The sequence below is a fragment of the Panulirus ornatus genome, chromosome 30, assembly GCF_036320965.1.
Source record: "Panulirus ornatus isolate Po-2019 chromosome 30, ASM3632096v1, whole genome shotgun sequence".
Lineage (NCBI taxonomy): Eukaryota > Metazoa > Arthropoda > Malacostraca > Decapoda > Palinuridae > Panulirus > Panulirus ornatus.
The window spans coordinates 11,065,060-11,085,902 of record NC_092253.1 but is presented as its reverse complement, the minus strand read 5'-3'; the positions used below and the strand labels follow the sequence as shown (position 1 = coordinate 11,085,902).

The 20,843-nt window shown below is 38.7% G+C and overlaps 1 protein-coding gene and 1 long non-coding RNA gene across 2 annotated transcripts; both read right to left on the bottom strand.

Moving 5' to 3' along the window:
* Positions 1 to 2,205: 2,205 nt before the first annotated feature.
* LOC139758573 (uncharacterized) lies at positions 2,206 to 7,318 on the bottom strand. The gene is made up of 3 exons (XR_011714867.1): positions 7,144 to 7,318; positions 5,910 to 6,063; positions 2,206 to 2,716 (listed from the first exon to the last, which is right to left on the bottom strand). It is a non-coding gene; the product is annotated as an uncharacterized lncRNA (long non-coding RNA).
* A 6,921-nt stretch (positions 7,319 to 14,239) lies between these two features.
* On the bottom strand, positions 14,240 to 16,838 carry LOC139758572 (uncharacterized). Its single transcript, XM_071680094.1, has 3 exons — positions 16,631 to 16,838; positions 15,745 to 15,939; positions 14,240 to 14,883 (listed from the first exon to the last, which is right to left on the bottom strand). The coding sequence occupies exons 1-3, from the start codon at positions 16,813 to 16,815 to the stop codon at positions 14,652 to 14,654; spliced, it is 612 nt and encodes a 203-aa protein (XP_071536195.1). The 5' UTR covers positions 16,816 to 16,838; the 3' UTR covers positions 14,240 to 14,651.
* Between the last annotated feature and the right edge of the window lie 4,005 nt (positions 16,839 to 20,843).

Genomic DNA, 20,843 nt, shown 5'->3' with positions numbered 1-20,843 from the left:
TATATATATATATATATATATATATATATATATATATATATATATATATATATATATATATATATATATATATATATATATATATATATATATATATATATATATATATATATATATATATATATATATATATATATATACATGTACCTATTCATACTTCCTCGACTTTATCCGTTCCTGACGCCATCCCGCCCCACAGGACGCAACACAAATGTATGAATGAATACTGTAGTAAGTAGTATGAATATTGTTAAGGTATGAAAACTCAATGAGGGAAAAAATCTTGGACGATATAATCTCTGGCGACCTAAATATGTGTCGTACATAAGCAGGGCATAGAAGAAGCAAAAGGAGGCAACAAATTTCTTGGAATTACAAGTTGGTTTTTCATATTCATGTCTTGAAGATATCAACTTAAGTGTTCACAGTTCATTGGTGTGGCCCTGTGTCGAATATTGTGTTCAGGTTAGTTCATCCCACTTGAAAAACAGACATAGACAGAATGGCTAAAGTACAACGTCAAGCTACCAAGCTACAAATCCTATGAGATCCGACTATACGCCATGAGGCAATGCATCACATAAGACCGAAGGTTAAGAAGTAATCTATTGTAGCATTCGAAATTACCCAAAGCATTTAACAAGCTTCTTAAGACTTGATTCGTGTGGTTTCCATCTAAGTGATGGGTACAAACCTGTGGGCAAACGTTTCGCTTAGAATGAGGCTAAGTGATCCTATTTCAAATATTGTTAACAAATGGAAAGATCTACATATTCGAGTGGTTGAAAGCAATATTTTTGATATATATATATATATATATATATATATATATATATATATATATATATATATATATATATATATATATATATATATACACTTTTTTTTTTCTTTTTTTTTTTTTTTCCAAAAGAGGGAACAGAGAAGGGGCCCAGGTGAGGATATTCCCTCAAGGGCTCAGTCCTCTGTTCTCAACGCTACCTCGCTAATGCGGGAAATGGCGAATAGTATGAAAGAAAAGAAAATATATATATATTGTTTGAATTTTTACTGTTACAACATTAATCTGTAACTTTTTCATATCTATTGCAAACAGCCTCTGAAAGACCCACTGATCTGCTGGTTTTTGAGGCCTTTGTATATTTTCGGTGATTAAAAGCTTCTTCTCATTTATTAGTGAACTTCTACATGTCTCCCATCATGAGCTATAATCGGTCTAACTTTGAACTCAGTTTACGAGAACACATTATCCAACATAGGTGTAGGAAAGGATAGAATGGCATCATCATGAACATGACGCGTCAGTTTCTCAACATCCCTTGGCATTGCTCAAGCAGGCCATGTTGTTGGCTCTCCCGAACTGCTACAACGCTCTAGGAGACTTTCGTATCAGCAAGTTTTAGTGTCTCGAGCAAAGTGTGTAGGTGATCCATCCCGTTGAAAGGCAACATCCTGTAACAAGCCAGAGGGATCTTGCATTTGCAATATAGAAAATTATATTTTCGTACCATCTCTAGGTATGAGTGTGTGTTCTCAGTGTTGAAGTACAGGATTAGATTGTTTTTTAAGATAATGATAGGAGAGACATGTTGAGGTTTGATAATAGATGTTCGTCAACTATATGGATGTGTTTTTCTTTCTAGAACTTCTTTTATCTTAGGTGATAAAAGAAATCTAATCTATGCTCTACGGTACATTCATCTTAAGACATCTTGTGCTCAAAGGAATCCACGGTTTGATCTCTGAGAATGATTGTAGACGAGGGGCTGATGGTGTAAATGTTTGCTCACATGTGCGTATATGATTGTTCTGATGCATGCGTATCTTCGTTATCTGTGCGTTTATTTCTCTGAATGTCTTTTGGCTTATCTATCATAATTCTCTCTTTGAATATTTTTCCTAAACCTTTTCTCATTTTACGTACTTTATTGTTTGTCTCTGTTTTCTATATTTTGTGTTCTTTAACATATTTGCTTGTGAGCGTTCACATCTGTGTATGTGTTTGACCGTGTTTTTTTTTTCATGCTTTGTGTGCTTGTGTAATGGTGTATTTCTGTGCTTGCGCTTGTGTATCAGTTTTAGGTTTTCTTTCACTACAGAATTGTCGAAATTTCTTTCAAGGTTATATCCATTCTTCCTATGTTTCTGATATCTTCACTTGTGTGTTGGTAGGTTGTAAATCAAACTCCCTGTATCCTTGTCTGATCTTATCATGAATAAGTACAGCATCTAAGGTTCATTAGTATAGTTTTTTTCACTTATTTAGACATACAGTATGACTGATTTCATACAAAACAGAGAAATTTCAAAACTCTTCCATGATCACTGCAAATGAAAGTAATATGAATTCTATTTAATCACGTTAGTGGTACTGGCGTCTCAGGATATACTTAAGCTGACATTAGACCGAAATAAATCCTGACAGATCATAAGTCCCATTGAGTTATCACGTTGCAAACGTAAGAGGATATATCTCTTGTTCCATGTCCATCACAAGATATACCAAACTCTCTTTTAGCTTAATCCCTCTATCTGTGTCTGTGCTCCTAACTACACGTGCTCGCAAGGGGTTTGTAGTATGACATCACGAAGGTGTGGAGTGGGAGTGAGTAATGTTCTCCCCCAACAGAGCGAGGAAGGCGACGCCAGAGCCCAGTAGCAGCAGATAGAAGGCGCCCTGCAAGTGTTGCAGCCCCAGCACCACCTGGCTCCTTTCCTGCCGGAGATATAAACTAAACTGGAGCGAGGTATGACGAAATTATCATCAAATATTGACCACTCATATTGACATTTTTGTCTTTTAAATGGATAAATAGTATATAAAAGACATACACACACACTCTCACACAAACCCACACACTCACACATTAGAAAACGAGGAATCATACGATCACGCAAGGTGTCACGAAATCAGAAACTCGTAGACCTGGAAAATATGGTCTACAAACATGAACAAAAGCCCAGGTTAGTAGAAGGAGGTGCCGGATGTACAGAGTCAGAAGAAAGAGGATGAAGTCATTTTAGGCTTATATGATCTAACGGGTCCTCTCTAGATGTCCTTGAGGATGTTCAGCGGGAGAAAAGGACGAAAACGTCTTGCTAGATCTATTGACAATATTGATCAGGAAGATGAGAGGAAAAAATTCAGCTGTTGTTCAGGTAGCTGTGTACTAAAGAGTACACAGAATCGATTGACATTCGAAGGCAAGGAATTTAAAAGAAGTAATCTTTCGTAGCAGATCAACAGGGACATATATATATATATATATATATATATATATATATATATATATATATATATATATATATATATATATATATATATATATATATATATTTATTGGAAAGGCTCACAATTTTGCGCGTGATCAATATATTCCTACGAGTCCACGGGGAAAATGAAACACGAAAAGTTCCCAAGTGCACTTTCGTGTAATAATCACATCATCAGGGGAGACACAAGAGAGAAGTATAACAGTCAGTTGATATACATCGAAGAGACGAAGCTAGGACGTCATTTGGTAAATATGAATTAATGATAGAAGCTTTAGAAAAATGTAAAGAATACAGAACTAGTGTTTATTGGCCAGAAGAGAATGTTGAGAGAGAGTCAGAGAAACAAATGTTGACAATTCAACATTAAAGTATATAATTAAAAGGTCTGTGGCACCAAAATTAAAGTGACTAGATAAACCAGGCAGCCGATTGATGTGAGTCACTGATCATTTTTTTTTTAGTGTGGAAGATAATCATAACGCACATAAAGAAGAAAGAGAAAAGCAGGAGGATATGCATTTCAAAAGCTTGCTAGGGGCTATGGGTCTGCCAGATGCAATTTCAGTGATAAAGAGAACTGATAACTATAATTAAGGCCCAGCAGACGACCAGATATCATTACCTTTGACTTGGAGTCTTCTGGCCAGGAGGTACTTAGGAAAGCTGAGAAACTGAAAAGCAAGGTGGAGTCAAGTGTGATCATCATCAAATACGACAGACCAAAAGAGGAGAAATTCACAGAATACAATCAGACAAAAATAATTCAGACGACAAACAATGAAAAGGATAGTAAAGCCACACTTGCACTAAGGCGAGGGAAGAAGTGCTTGAAGATGGTAATGTAGAACTTGAAAGTACGAATGCACTTCGATGTTGATGGGATAATAGGAGTAAAAAGATGGGACTAAAGGATCGTTTATAGAAAAGTTCAAAATCATATTTTCCATGAGCTGAAAAAGAAGGTAAATAAGAGACTGGTTGAAAGAGTAGCAGCAAATTACAGAGAGGGTAATAAACAATTTTGAAAGGAGATGATAGGAATGATAAAAACAAGAGAACAAAAGAAGCATCAGTAAATTTGGCAAATAGGGAAGTGGTAACAGGAGAAGATGAGATGAAGAGGATATGGAGTAATTGAGTACCGTGAGGGAATGTTGATCATGTTTGATGATAGGGTGGCAAATTTAGGGTGTATAGATCGATGAGATAAACGAAGTAAGAAAGTCATAGTATATTTTGGTGAAAAATGAAGAAGTAATGAAGTTCTTGTTTAAGACATAATGTGGCAATGCAGCTAGAGTGGATAATATTCGATTGTAATTTCTTAAGAAATGGGTAAATGTGATCTGGATTGGTCCGTTAGGATTTTCAGTGTATGTATGGATTATGGTAAGGTGTCTGACAATTGGTGAAAATCATGTACATTGCCAAGGGGGTAACCCTGGATGATCGAATTACAGAGATATAAGTCTGTTGAGTGGTGGTTGAAAGGGTGGTGACACGCACAGAACATCAGACTGGGGAGAAACAATAGTGGTTTCACTGGTGGCAGAGGATATATGTATAAAGTGTTTCCTATGAAGAGTGTGTGAGAAAAAACGATTTGTATGTGTTATATATGGAGAGAGTATATGATAAGGGGTGTTAGAAATGCTTTGTAGAAAGTGCTACAAATACGTAGTGTGGGAGGAAAGCAACTAGAAGCAGTGAAAAGTTTTATCAAGAGTGTTAAGCTTGTTTGCGAGAAGGTAGAGAGAGGTAGAGAGGAGGCTGAGTCGTTCTAGTTGGAGGTGTGTCTGCGTCAAGGGTATGTGATGTCACCGTCGCTGTTTAATCTATCTATGGATGGAGTAGTGAGAGAAACTGAATGCGAAAGTTTGGGAGAGAGGGGAAGGTCTACAGTCTGGCAGGGGTCGAAGTGCCTTCGAGATGAGTCAGCTATTGCTTGCTTCGGCGGTAGTGTCCGACTCGAGTGAGAAACTTACCAATTGGTTTTTGAGCTTTGGAGACTGTGTGAAAGGGAAAAGTCGAGAGCAGATATGATTGAAGCAAGACTATTGGGGTTAGCAGCGTAGAAAACAAGTTAGTTGGGGTAAGAGTTTGAATTGTGAGAAATGCGGATGAAGTGAATCGTTTTAGAGATCTTGGAGTGGGCATGGCAGCGAATGGAACCATAGAAGCAGAAGTGAGTCGTAGGGTAGTGGAGGGGGACAAGGTGGGGAAGGTGGCGAAGGATCTGGGAGCATTAGGGAATATGTGAGGTGAGAGATCACATTTTGTAAAGTGAAGATAGGGATGTTTGAGGGTATAGCAGACCTGACGGTGTTGTATCGTTATGAGGCAAGTGCTGCAGATGAAAGTATGAGGGTGAATGTGCTAGAAATTGAATGTTTGAGGACAATATGTGGCGTGCAGGAGGGTTGATCGATTGAGGGAAAAAAAGTTAACAAGATGCTGACGTCCTACTCCATCTGCTTGAAATGATTCATCAGTATTCTGACTGGTCTATTATAACAACATTTAGAAAACCTTTCTGAGATGATATTTTGCATAATGCTGTCCCTTCTTCATCAAGGTCATTATATAACGCATAACTGTCACAAACAACACGTCGATTAAGTGTATATCATTACCAGAGGTGTGACCGCTTGGGTATTCAATGATGTCACCTCACGGTTCCTCTTCACACGCCTGGCTATCACGTCCCTGGTCCAGTAGCTCATGACGCCTGTATTCTCCAGCCTAGACAGGAGCTCACTAAAACGCAGAAAGAAAGGTGCGCCTCTCCTGGAAATAAGACACACGGTGATGGAGGACATCAGTGTGAGCAATGGTCTTTAGTGTGATGATAATGAAAGGTTTGTCATGTGTAATTGTGGCAGAGCGCACCGTGAAGATCTTTGGCTCCAAAAGTATCTATTATATATTCTACTAGCTGTTAAGTTCATTGGAAAAAAGCACAAACTTCGAAGTTTTACAATATGTCAATGGGTTTTTGCAATCTGCTTGGTAAACCAGTTTAGTTCTCTGTACTTTGAGAATTTGAACTATATTTCATTTATCTCTTCAGGAGCTAATAGAGCATAAGGATCGCAGTATGGATTGTGGAGGAATTCTCACAAAATGACACATTCATACTGTAGGAGCAAGTGGGTTTGTCGTAGACCATTCATGAACAATGTATGAAATATAAGATCATTATAGATTTCCAGGTCTATATCATTGCCATTTTGGAAATATGAGTTTATCTTATAGCTGAAAAATTAGTGCCAGAGCATGCCATTTATAATTAGTTAAGAGAGCAAGTCTCATCTTCACTCTCGATAATGATAGCAGGATAACAAAATTATCGCACTGAAAGTTGCTATATGTAAAGCTGTCTAAATTATCACACTGAAAGTTGCTAGATGTAAAACTGTCTAAATTATCACACTGAAAGTTGCTAGATGTAAAACTGTCTAAATTATCACACTGAAAGTTGCTAGATGTAAAACTGTCTAAATTATCACACTGAAAGTTGCTAGATGTAAAACCGTCTGAATTATCACACTGAAAGTTGCTACATGTAAAGCTGTCTAAATTATCACACTGAAAGTTGCTACATGTAAAACTGTCTGAATTATCACACTGAAAGTTGCTAGATGTAAAGCTGTCTAAAAGAAAAAAAATCCCCTGAACCTGAATTTATCTGATGAACTTAACTGAACTTGTTAGTTTACCACAAGATGGAATCAAAACGTCCATCTTTACTAAATGAGTAACTGAGTAATTTTCATTATCGTTGGTTGACATTTCATGTAGACAATGCCTCTTTGCACGATCGTCATTTACTGAATACTTAACAGGAACATAACACTGAAAAGACACCTGAATCCCCATCCATAATCTGGTAGTGTATAGATTCCTTTGTTGCTGATGTAGATGGGTGTCTGGCCCTGGGAGTCAGTGTAGAGGGACGCTACGATGACACTTATGTGGTTCTTCACGCTGACGAAGGTGTAGCGCCCATCCAACACTTTGGGCATCCCGTCCTCCACATCCAGCACCTAGAGCACACGAGATGATCAAAATAGACGTATATGTCAAGAGCAAGACAATATATTTCCTTCACCATAAGATACACACACACACACACACACACACACACACACACACACACACACACACAGAATATGCTTAGATGTTTTGGTTAAAATCCCTGTTGGAGGAATCTAAAGATTAGATTGTTTGGTTTTTCAAGATGACTACATAAACCTCCTTGGTTTATGTAATCTGTGTCTGCATATTTGGTCACATTTAGAGATTTGACCCCACCAGAATATCATTGACGTTCTTCTCAACTCATCATTTGCATGATATCCTCAAGAACTATTGTGTACACTGACCTCCATATCCTTGTAGAATTTCTTGACCACAGGGTGGGTATGCTTGGATAAATAATCGTAAGGGACGCCTTTAAGCATCCAGGTCTCGATGCCCCACTTCCAGTTCGCCTGCCCCACCAGGTCCTCTAGTGTGTCGATGGGGCGGGATTTCGCCTGGACTGTTAAATGTGCAATCAGTGACGACCTGAAGGCTGTAGTGATGATCAGAGAGAACAGCAGCCACCACCCCACTAACACCTGCACACAGATAAAAAGTGGTGAGTGACTGAGCAGTGACCGTTCGACTAACAAATACACTCAGAATGAGAGAGTAAAATCAGGTGATGCCACACTGCTATCACCTGCACTTTCAGAACAAGTTATGATGAAGCAGACGACACCCCAAACGCCTGAACACAGAGCGAGTGTGGTGACCAGGCGTTCAGCACCACAGCAAAAACTGAATGCTAAACAAAGTCAAGAGTGAGGGAGTCACTGCCTCTCCAAAACTTATGCATTCGGTACATGGTATCAGGCAGCTACTAACCCGCCAACACCTGTACACATAGTATAGATAAACGAAGCTCTGATTTATTCGCTAAATAATCACCTTTAATTATCTAAAGTTCTTTATCACATGCCATTATCTTGTTCTGAATGATATGGTCATCAAGACGCTTTCTTTAGCAAGTTCTAATTTCGTAAAAATGCTTCGTAGACTTGACGTTATTACATCCATCAAAACAGGGCTGGGTATACTGTCATATAAGACTATAATCACATTCTTAAGAAGTCAGTAGTTGAAGTATGTATCAATGGGATGCGTAGCTTTCAAGATACAAGTATGAAGGCGCTAATATTTGGATATAGGTGCATAGATATCATCGAAGAAAAGATGACGAGAACAGAGCCGAGCTCATAAAGTGAGAAATGTATATATTAGATAATATCAGCAGAATGTCTGTTGAAATGTAGCGAAATTAAGAAAGCAGTAGCTGACCTGATGTCCTCTACCAAGTAGTGGGACGGATCACTTTACCATATTGGTCAACCCTTCCATGTTTCTCAGATGAGCTGTTCCTTGTTTCCTCAGCTGTGGTGGAGGTCGGTTTTGTATACAGTCGAGAGCTTAGCTTCTGTGTCTATTTCACCAGCGAGTTTACTCATATGATATATAGCAGATTTACAGTTCATATCAGTTGGAAGTATGAAAATGTTGTAGCAAGAAGGAAACACTAAGCACTCACTCTTCCTGACATGCTGACGGAGGGGTCAGTGGGCGGCTGCTCAAGGAGGGCGCCCCAGCCGTATAGAAGGGTGGTGTTGAACTTGACCCCAAGGCCCTCCTGCCACCCATCGCCAGATCTTCTGCAGCAGCCATAGTATCACGCTCCACACAACGACACTCACCATCAGTGCCATCCACAGTTCTCCTGGAAGAAGAAAAAAAAGAGTTATGGTTTTCTAAAGGTTCTTTCAGTCTTCCATGATCTGACATGGTGCAGGTAGTGTGTTAACTGGGAAAAATACACCTCGTTCCAAATATAAGAAACAACTGTATAAAGTAACTGTTTATATTCCACATTCACAGTATGAAGAGTTATGAAGGAGGAGGTCTTACAATGCCTCACATAACCTACGTTCTTGTACGTACGACAAACCTTAAGCCAGATATTTAAGTTGTTACGCATCTTGGAAGAGGGATCTGTTTTCATTCATTCGATGTGGCATAAACATTTGAAAAAAAAAAAAGAAAGAAATCGTATATGCCACCATCCATTTTTCTCTTACCTCATAAAAAATTGGGTAAATGTAATTCTGAAGACTACCTACCTGCAAATGGCCTTATTAACGACAGGTGTTCAGGCAGCAGCGATGGTTTTGGGGACGTGAGGGTAAGCATGTCAGCATCATAAGCCTTAGCGTGCTTCATGACCCTCAGGCGTTCTGGTGTCATTGAAGCCATGGTGCAGAAGTCTGCCTCTTCTCGCTGTAGTTGACCCATCATCCCACTGAAGTTGCCGTCGTTCTCCCTCCCCCAGGACCGGTGAGGCTCCTCTCGAATCTCATAACTAGGAGCGGATTTAGCGTGTTTAGAGTTTGTGGATTTGCTTCGTGTATAAGCAGGAATCAGAGCGAAAAATGAAACGAAGAGAGTCAAACGCTGCCATAGTAATAGAAACTTTATATATATTTATATATATATATATATATATATATATATATATATATATATATATATATATATATATATATATATATATGTATATATTCGTATGAGTCCACGGGGAAAATGAAACACGAAAAGTTCCCAAGTGCACTTTCGTATAATAATCACATCATCAGGGGAGACACAAGAGAGAAATATAACAGTCAGTTGATATACATCGAAGAGACGAAGCTAGGACGCCATTTGGTAAACATGTGATTAATATATATATATATATATATATATATATATATATATATATATATATATATATATATATATATATATATTGTTCTTACGTGAAGTTGAGTGCTGGGGCGAAGGTAGCCAGCAACCTGGCATCAAGTGAGTCTGTGAGGATGACTCTGCTACCTGGCGCATCCGTCTCTTTCTTGTAGTCCACGTAAGGGAAATACTGTACACTTACTACCTGAAATTTGTGGCCCATTAGATCCTGAAATTTTTCTGAAAAGAAAAGAGAAAACGGGATTGAAATCATGTGTGTATTTTGTGAAGCAAACGTTTAACTAATCATGGACGATCTCTTTTGCATTACAAGCGTTAGATACAGTTCATGGAAGAAATAGAGACGGCATTTTAATTGAATTATGCAGATGAATCATCCTTGCAATGAGTAATTCAATAGGTCGATGTGCACAACTGTTACTTGAATTGGTTTACTCAAATGTATGTACATTTCTCCTCATGCATGACATATGGTAGCATCTCTTCGGATATGACGAACGCTTTTACTTGGAAGTGATAATTTTTGTATTCTTTATATGATTCTATAGTGTCATTGTTATATAAACTGATTAATGAGCAGAGATTGTTCGTTAGGTTTCATAGTTACCTTCTCCACAATCATTGTGCGTACGATATGATTTTAAGAAAAAATTCCGGGCTTTTAATGTTGTATCACCTTTTTATTATGTGATTATTATTTGTGGAGAGAGAGCTTATACACTCGTGTAAACCCCTCCGCCATCCCATTCCCTTCCTTCACATGTAGGGAACATTAAATCGTAGGTTTCTACTGTCAAATAAATTCCCTGCGTGTGATAAATTTTGTCCATAAGATTTGTAGACGTATTATGATCTCCCAGAAAAAATATTGTCTGTAAAATGATTTTTTTTTCTTCTTTTTCACATCACCTCACAAAGTTCAAAAGCTGACTTGTAGTAAAGGCATTTTTTAATGTAAATTGCGATTAAAAGATTCTCTGTGTCAAATACTATCAAGTTTGCATTTTCAGCTGTGATACGGGAACTTAGTAAGATGAAAGATTTTGGGATGATGATATATTTATAAAGATACCGCTTCCACTAGGTCATTGCTGATTCTTAGAATTTGTCTTTATCTTCATCGAAAAATCTAGGTACCTGTGTGACTATCTTAACGCAAATGAATAATTCCAGTTATTGGATACATTCTTTAGGGGTTCCATTTCTCTAGCAAGCTCAAAAACTTGTAAATTCTCTTTTCATGGTTGAGAAACTGTCGGCAAATTGGAACCACCTGAATCGAGACCTCTTCTCCAACACTTGGAACCCTGAATACTTTCTAAGCATTCGGTATTGCATAACTTAATCCCAGTGTGGTGAGAGGGGATACATACAAGCCAGATCTCAGACTATCATAAAAAGGAATTTATATCCCAACAGTTTTTGTTTTGATCTTCCATATCATACTTGTTTGCCAACTTTGTGTACTAGTTTCCATATTTAATATTCCTAATTCAAGAATATGTCATGACTTTAGAAGAGTTTACAATCCATCAACGAGTTTTGGCCCAGTTTGGTTTGAACATCAACTCGGTATGGCAACGGATCCAAGTGAAGCTTGAAATGTAGCGAGGAGAGGTCGCATGAAGTGAATGGGTTAGATTATTGCAGTTATCAAAGCCTTATTGGAATGTAGAACTACAAATATGCAATCGAAATCACCAAGGACTCATATTAGTGGAGGGTTTTGTTCATTACTGAATCTCACAGAGAGAAAAACGAAATGACTGATCCAAGATCTTAGCTTCAGAACTTCATATGTCTTACTGATTCTGTATGAAATAATGCAATCTAAACTCCACCTTATTTGGCCAATAAGATAGAACAATAGAAAAGTCCCATGTATGAGAGTGATTTTTTTACTTTTTCATTTTCATGCTTTTCTGTTCTTTACGAGGCGTCGTCAACCAATGTCATTTTTATGCAATGGGGAAAGATACAATCCATTTGTTGATGCTCATATGCATTATTAGACTTTATATTGTTCTTCAGCTCACAGACAGGAGTCAGATTTCAGACATGCTATGGTCACCTGTATGAGAAAAAAAGTAGCTAAAAATGCTGCAGTTAATACAGTTAATACAAGGTGAAAATAGCACCAATATCAGCAACAGTATATTTTCGTTTCGGTGAGTTTGATCACTGCAGAAAGTTTAGAGGCAGCCAACACCTCACCAGGGAACAAGGCGTCCCTGTGCTGGACGACGGAGGTCAAGCTCCACGGAGGGATTAGCTGGACGTCCGCCTCCCCATTGTTGCAATACAGACACCGTCGGTAGACGCGAACACCATCACTGATCACTTCTGCTGGCATGAAATATATGGAAATATATAGACTGAATCAGGGCATGTGAAGTGTCTTGGATAAACCATGGAAAGGTATTTGGAGCCTAGATGTGGATGGGGAGCTGTGGTTTGTGTGCGTTACACATGACAGCTAGAGACTGAGTGTGAATGAATGTGGCCTCTTTTGTCTTTTCCTGGCGCTACCTCGCTGAAGGGGTAAGGGGGATGCTATTTCTTGTGTAGCGAGGTGGCGAAAATAAAGGACAAAAAAGGCCACGTTCATTCACACTCAGTCTCTAGCTGTCATGTGTAACGCACCGAAAGCACAGCTCCCCATTCACATCCAGGCTCCACAGACCTGTCAATGGTTTACCCAAGACACTCCACATGTATAGGTGTATATATGGAGATGTCCGTGTATGTATACGTATGTACAAAGTGACATGTATATGTATTTAAATGTGCAGGTAATTTACGTTCATTGCCATATATGTATGGACTTATCAAAACACATAAACAGAATTATCCAGTGAGACCTATAGTGAGTTCAGGAGGCTCCATCACATATAAATTGTCAAAATCGGTTAGTTTCTTTATTATGCCCTTTAGTGGGTAAGGTATCAAAATCTAATATCATGAACAATGTAGATTTAGTCAACAAGCTAAACAATATCAATGTTAATTTTGATTTCAAACTAGTTAGCTTTGATGTTTCCTCAATTTTCACTAAAATTCCAGTTGATGACCTTTTAGAATATTCATTTGGTGTCTTCGATGATATTCATTTACCTATTTCAAAGTCTGTTTTCAGTGAGATGATAAAAATGTGTATAAAAGACTGTGTATTTCAATTCAATGGAGATAATTATGCTCAAAAATTTGGTATGACAATGGGTAACCCTCTTTCATCTGTACTAAGTAATCTTTATATGGAAATTTTTGAAACACAATTATTAAAGGATGTCTTAACTTCTAATGCAATTTGGTTTAGGTGTGTAGATGTTCTTTGTGTTCGGCCAACAAATGAAAATTTACAAATATTTCTCCAATTACTTAACAATTTAGTCCATTCCATCAAATTTACTGTGGAAAATGAAAAAAAATGGTATGTTACCGTTTTTAAATTGCATGATCCATAGACAAGGAAACAAGTTTAAGTTTAGCATATACAGAAAACCCACCAATGTATGCTCATATATCCATTATTACTCATGTCAACATGACAGAGTTAAATTATCATCGAACCTGGGACCCCTTGTGCAAGAGGCAGGCATGCTAACCGCTAGGCTAAGAGACTGTATAAAAGGAAACAACTATTCGAAATACTAAGTACTCGAATACCATTCGTCTCACAATGGTGAGCAACGGGGTCTATCGGTTGTTTCCGAACCGAACACATAGCCAGCTGATAGCGTTTTACCGAACCAGACTGTACAACGCGGAGTTATATGAATACGAATAAAGTGTATATGAACGCGCACCTTCATAGAACATACAAAGCTCCAACAGCCAGGATCGAACCTGGGACCCCTTGTGCAAGAGGCAGGCAGGGTATTCGAGTACTTAGTATTTCGAATAGTTGTTTCCTATTATACAGTCCCTTAGCCTAGCGGTTAGCATGCCTGCCTCTTGCACAAGGGGTCCCAGGTTCGATCCTGGCTGTTGGAGCTTTGTATGTTATATATATATATATATATATATATATATATATATATATATATATATATATATATATATATATATATAACGTCCCACAATGGAAAAGAAAAGTACGAAATGAAGAGCCAGTATATTTCGGTCTACAGTCTAGGACCCTCCTCAGCCAACTAAAATAAATCGACAAATGCGGTCTAAAGTTAAGTCACATGACCGGCAACGAGGGTTGAAGGACCAGTCATGTAGCCCAATCCTTGACCTAAGATATCTGACATATGACCCACACACTGACCTGAGAAAAGGTTGTGGGTTATACTTCGAATGACCGAAGCACAATGATACTTAATATTTAAAGTAGAGTTATTTCAGTCACTAGAGTGACCTTCATTTTGATAATGAAATTAAATTCTACTTTTTTTCTGCTAAATGTACAATGATACTTAAGATTTAAAGTAGAGTTGTCCCAGTCACTAGAGTGACCTTCATTTTGAAAACACTTAAAAAACAGCAGAATTTTCTTGGACGTACCTAATAGTTTATTGTTTGCTTGTCTGCTTTATTTTATTGTATATACATCAGAAGATTTTAGCGAGGGTTGACCGACCTTGCTCCAAGGCGGCTATACTGAAGCGTGTGTGGCCGTGGAGTAGTGAAGTGTGGAGACTCGGGTCTTGGACGTCCAGGTAGAGGGCATGGATGGTGTTGCGGAGGCTAGAGTGGAGCAGCACGGCTTCCACACCTACTCTTCCACCCACCGCCACCACGCGAGTATCTGACAGCTTCCACATCCCAGATAACTCGAGCAGCCTGAGATGAGAATATCTGTGCTTCAGTTATGGCCGATTATGAAAACCAAATTTGTCTGTGCTTTTAAAAAAAATCTAACTCGAAAGTCTTGCACTTTATGGTGTGACACATTGCAAAGCGCTATTGAGTCAGTATGAGGATGAATATGAATTAAATCATCCCCACAGAGAAGAGATTCATATCACCGGAATATGATTATAAGGTTTTGAAATAGAGTCATGTAATTAATTTTCCCTCTAAGGGCTCTGTCATCTGTTTGACGCTACCTCACTCACGCTGAATATGGCGAGCGACAAAGTATATATATATAAATATATATATATATATATATATATATATATATATATATATATATATATTTTTTTTTTTTCAAACTATTCGCCATTTCCCGCGTTAGCGAGGTAGCGTTCAGAACAGAGAACTGGGCCATTGAGGGAGATCCTCACCTGGCCCCCTTCTCTGTTCCTTCTTTTGGAAAATTAAAAAAAATTGAGAGGGGAGGATTTCCAGCCCCCCGCTCCCTCCCCTTTTAGTCGCCTTCCACGACACGCAGGGAATACGTGGGAAGTATTCTTTCTCCCCTATCCCCAGGGATAAATTGGTGGTTTTGATGCACAAGGCCGGGATATAGTGATGGGTGATATGAATGCAAAGGTGAGTAATGTGGTAGTTATATAAAGAGAGAGAGAGAGAGAGAGAGAGAGAGAGAGAGAGAGAGAGAGAGAGAGAGAGAGAGAGAGAGAGAGAGAGGGAGAGAGAGAGAGAGAGAGAGAGAGAGAGAGAGAGAGAGAGAGAGAGAGAGAGAGAGAGAGAGAAGAGAGAGAGAGAGAGAGAGAGAGAGAGAGAGAGAGCTAGCTTTACCTGAGGGAGAGGTGAGCACTGTTGTTGTAATTGTTATTGCTGGTGGTGGAGGTGAGGTCGAGGATGAGAGCACGGCAGGTAGTTCTAGTGTCCCCCCACAGACCCTGGAGGAGGTGGTCTTGGTCCAGCTGGTCCTGGGAGAACACCTTCCCTGCCTCCACCAACACCACACCATCCACACTAGTCTTCATGGATCTGGAGTACGAGAAATCGTGCTGATAATTTCCTTTGTGGGTGTAATTGATATTGATGATCAAGCATATTTGCTGAAAATGACACCATTTGTTCGCTATAAATACTTATTTTCTTTAGTTTATGTATATGAGAGGAAGAATATATTTTTTTTCATCATGTCTAGAATCTTCCCAAAAGGTTCTGTGTGTGTGTGTGTGTGTGTGTGTGTGTGTGGTGTGTGTGTGTGTGTGTGTGTGTGTGTGTGTGTGTAGGTGTGTGTGTGTGTGTGTACATATATATGGGTGTTAACTGACACGAGTGATACGTCGCCTGTGGCGAGATTCTGTCACTGGAAATAAAATCTCGTCGAAGTTTTCACTCCAAAGGAGTTCACATTTCCCTGGTTCTGGAAGTAAAGCATCCTTGTGCTGTATGAGCCACCGGAAAAAAAATACGTGGGTAAGAGCAGGACGATTTCATATATAGTGATGCTGGAGCAAACTGTAAATATGTGAATATATACATATACAAATACGTGCATATCTGTTCCTGTCTGTTTTCTTGAACTACGTAAGTCTTTTCTTAAAGTGTATATGTGAGTCTTTGATTTTGCCACTAACTACATTAAGACGTACTTATAGTTCATGCAGACTCGTGCATTGCATAATGCTGTAAGATAACTCAGCTCATGATATATGATGCACGCATTTACCTGAGTATGTTTGAAAACATATTTGAGTCTGATGATGTCGTGACGAGCACCAAGTGACATCCACTGAGATGCTGCTTCACAACCTGCCTGACCATCACAGCCACGTCGACTGCCACCTTCGCTTCAGGGCCAAGCCTCTGACTACCTCCATCCCCCGTGTTGGCCAGCATTGAAATCAGCAACATCAAGTAACTTCGAAAAGATATCATGCTGAGAGGCCACCTGGAGACACAGCTATAATGAGTAAACTTCTCTATTTCATATAAGATAAAACTGCAAGGCCACCTCTCTCTCTCTCTCTCTCTCTCTCTCTCTCTCTCTCTCTCTCTCTCTCTCTCTCTCTCTCTCTCTCTCTCTCTCTCTCTTGAAAATTTCTTTACATTTTTCAAAGCAAATACCTGATCCACACATCCTCTACCACTTCTGAAACCACACTGCTCTTCCCCAATCTGATTTTCTGTGCATTCCCTCACCCTCTCAATCAATAACTCCCATTTAATTTCCCAGGAATACTCAACAAACTTATACCTCTGTAATTTGAGCATTCACCTTTATCCCCTTTGCCTTTGCACAATGGCACTATGCATGCATTCCGCCAATCCCCAGGCACTTCACCATGAGCCATACATACATTAAATAACCTCACCCACCAGTCAACAACACAGTCACCCCTTTTTTAATATTTTCCATCGCAATACCATCCAAACACGCCGCCTTGCCGGCTTTCATCTTCCACAAAGGTTTCACTACCCCTTCTCTGTTTATCAAATCATTATCCCTGACCTTCTCACTTCGCACACCACCTGGACCAAAACACCCTATATCTGATACTCTATCATTTAACATATTCAACAAACCTTCAAAATGCTCACTCCATCTCCTCACATCAACATCTTTGTTATTACCTCCCCATTAGCCTTCTTCATCTATATTCCCATTTGTTCTCTTGTCTTACGCACTTTATCTACCTCCTTCCAAAACATCTTTTTATTCTCCCTAAAATTTAATGATACTCTCTCAGCTCAACTCTCATTTGCTATCTTTATCACCTCCTGCACCTTTCTTTTGACCTCTTGCCCCTCTCTTTTATACATCTCCCACTCATTTACACTATTTCCCTGCAAAAATCGACCAAATGCCTTTCTTTTCTCTTTTGCTATTAATCTTACTTCTTCATCCCGCCACTCACTACCCTTTCTAATCTGCCCACCTCCCATCCTTCTCATGCCACAACGATCTCTTGAGCAAGCCTTAGCTGCTTCCATAGATACATCCCATTCCTCTCCCACTCCCCTCACGTCCTTTGCTTTCACCTTTTTCCATTCTGCACTCAGTCTCTCCTGGTACCTCCTCACACAAGTCTCGTTCCCAAGCTCACTTACTCACACCACTCTCTTCACCCCAAAATTCTCTCTTCTTTTCTGAAAACCTCTACAGATCTTCACCTTCGCCTCCACAAGATAATGATCAGACATCCCTCCAGTTGCACCTCTCACCATATTAATATCCAAAAGTATCTCTCACGCTCGTATCAATTTGCACGTAATCCAATAATGCTCTCTGGGCATCTCTCCTACTTACATACCTATACTTATGTATATAACTCTCTTTTTAAACAAGGTATTCCCAGTCACCAGTCCTTTTCCAGCAAACAAATCTACAAGCTCTTCACCATTTCCATTCACAACACTGAAGACCCTATGCACGCCAATCATTCCCTCAACTGCTACCTTCTTACCTTTGCATTCAAATCCCCCTCCACTATAACCCGGTCTCGTGCATCAAAACTGCTAACACACTCACTCAGTTGCTCCCAAAACACTTGCTTCTCGTGATCTTTCTTCTCATACCCAGGTGCATAGGCACCAATAATCACCCATCTCTTTCCATCCACTTTCAGTATTCCCATATCAATCTAGAGTTTTTTTTCTTACACTCTATCACATACTCCCACAACTCCTGTTTCCGGATTAGTGTTACTCCTTCCTTTGATCTTGTCCTTTCACCAACCCCTGACTTTACTCCCAAAACATTCCCAAGCCACTCTTCCCCCTTACCCTTGAGCTTCATTTCACTCAGAGCCAAAACATCCAGGATCCTTTCCGCAAACATAATACCTATCTCTCCTGTTTTCTCATCTTGGTTACATCCACACACATTTAGACACCCCAATCTGAGCCTTCGAGGAGGATGAGCACTCCCAGCGTGACATCTATATATATATATATATATATATATATATATATATATATATATATATATATATATATATATATATATATATATATATATATATATATATATATATATATATATATATATATATATATAATATATATATATATATATATATATATATATATATATATATATATATATATATATATATATATATATATATATATATATATATATATATATATATACATATATATATATATATATATATATATATACATATATATATATATATATATATATATATATATATATATATATATATATATATATATATATATATATATATATATATATATATATATATATATATATATATATATATCCGCTTCACCTGTTCCCATTTGTTCTCTTGTCTTATGCGCGTTATTTACCTCTTTCCAAAACATCTTATTATTCGCACGAAAATCTAATAATACTCTCTCGCCCAAACCTTCATTAACCCTCTTTTTCAACTCTTGCACCTTTCTCTTCACCTTCTGCCACCTTCTTTTATACACCTCCCAGTCGTTTGTACTACTTCCTTGCAAGTATCGTCCAAATGCCTCTCTTTTCTCTTTCACTAATAACCTTACTTCTTTAAGTCACGTAATCCAATAATGCTTTTTGACCATCTCTCCTACCCACATGTGTATACTTATACATATCTCTCTTTCTAGACTAATTATTCCCAGTCACCAGTCCTTTTTCAACATACAAATCCACAAGCTCTTCAACGTTTCCATTTCCAACACAACATCCCATGTGCACCAATTATACCCTCAGCTGCCTCGCTACTCACCTTCGAATTTAAATCACCCATCACTATAATCATGTCTCGTGCATGAAAGCTGCTAACACACTCACTCAGCTGCTCCAAAAACACTTGCCTCTCATGATCTTTCTTCTCATAACCAGGTGCATAGATGCAAATAATCACCCATCCCTCTCCCTCCGCTCTCAGTTTTACCCAAATCACTGTATAATATACTTTTTTACACTCTATCACATATTCCTACAACTTCTTCTTCAGGAGTAGTGCTACTCCTTCCTTATCTCTTGTCCTCTCACTAGCCTCTGACATTACTCCCAAAACTTTCCCAAACCACTCTTCCCCACCACCCTTGAGCTTTATTTCACTCAGAGCCAGAACATCCAGGATTCTTACCTCAAACATACTACCTGCCTCTCCTTTCTTCTCATTTCGCTTACATCCACGCACATTTAATCACCCAAATCTAAGCCTTCGAGGAGGGTGAGCACTCCCCACTTGACTCCTTCCGTTTCCCTTTTTAGAAATTGAATCAAAAGAGGGGAGGGGGCTTCAAGCCCTCCGCTCCTGCCCTCTTTAGTAGCCTTCTACGACACGCGGGAAGTAGTTGGGAATAATTCTTTCTCCTCTGTTCCCAGTGGGGAGGTAATAACAGGTAGTGATGAAGTGAGAAGGAGATGGAGTGAATATTCTGAAGGTTTGTTGAATGTGTTTGATGATAGAGTGGCAGTTATAGGATACTCTGGTCGGAGTGGTTTGAAAAGTGAGAGGGACAGGTAGAATAGTTTGGTAAAGAGAGAAGAGGTAATGAAAGCCTTGCGGAAGATGAAATCCGGCGTGGCGGTGGATTTAAAGGATATTGCAGTGAAATTTATCAAAAAAGCGGGTGAATTTGTTTTAGATTGGTTGGTAAGGATATTCAATGTATGTACGGTTCAAGGTGAAGTGCCTGAGCATTCCCATTGTACAAAGGCAAAGGGGATAAAGATGAGTGTTCTAACTAGGGAGGCATTAGTTTTTTGAGTATTCCTGGAAAATCATATGGAAGGCTATTGATTGAGAGGGTTAAGACATATACAGAGCATCAAATTGGGGAAGAACATTGCTGTTTCCGAAGTGGTAGAGGATGTGTGGATCAGGTGTTTGCTTTGAAGAATGTATGTGAGAAATTCTTAGAAAAACAAATGGATCTATATGAAACATTGATGAATCTGGAGAAGGCAT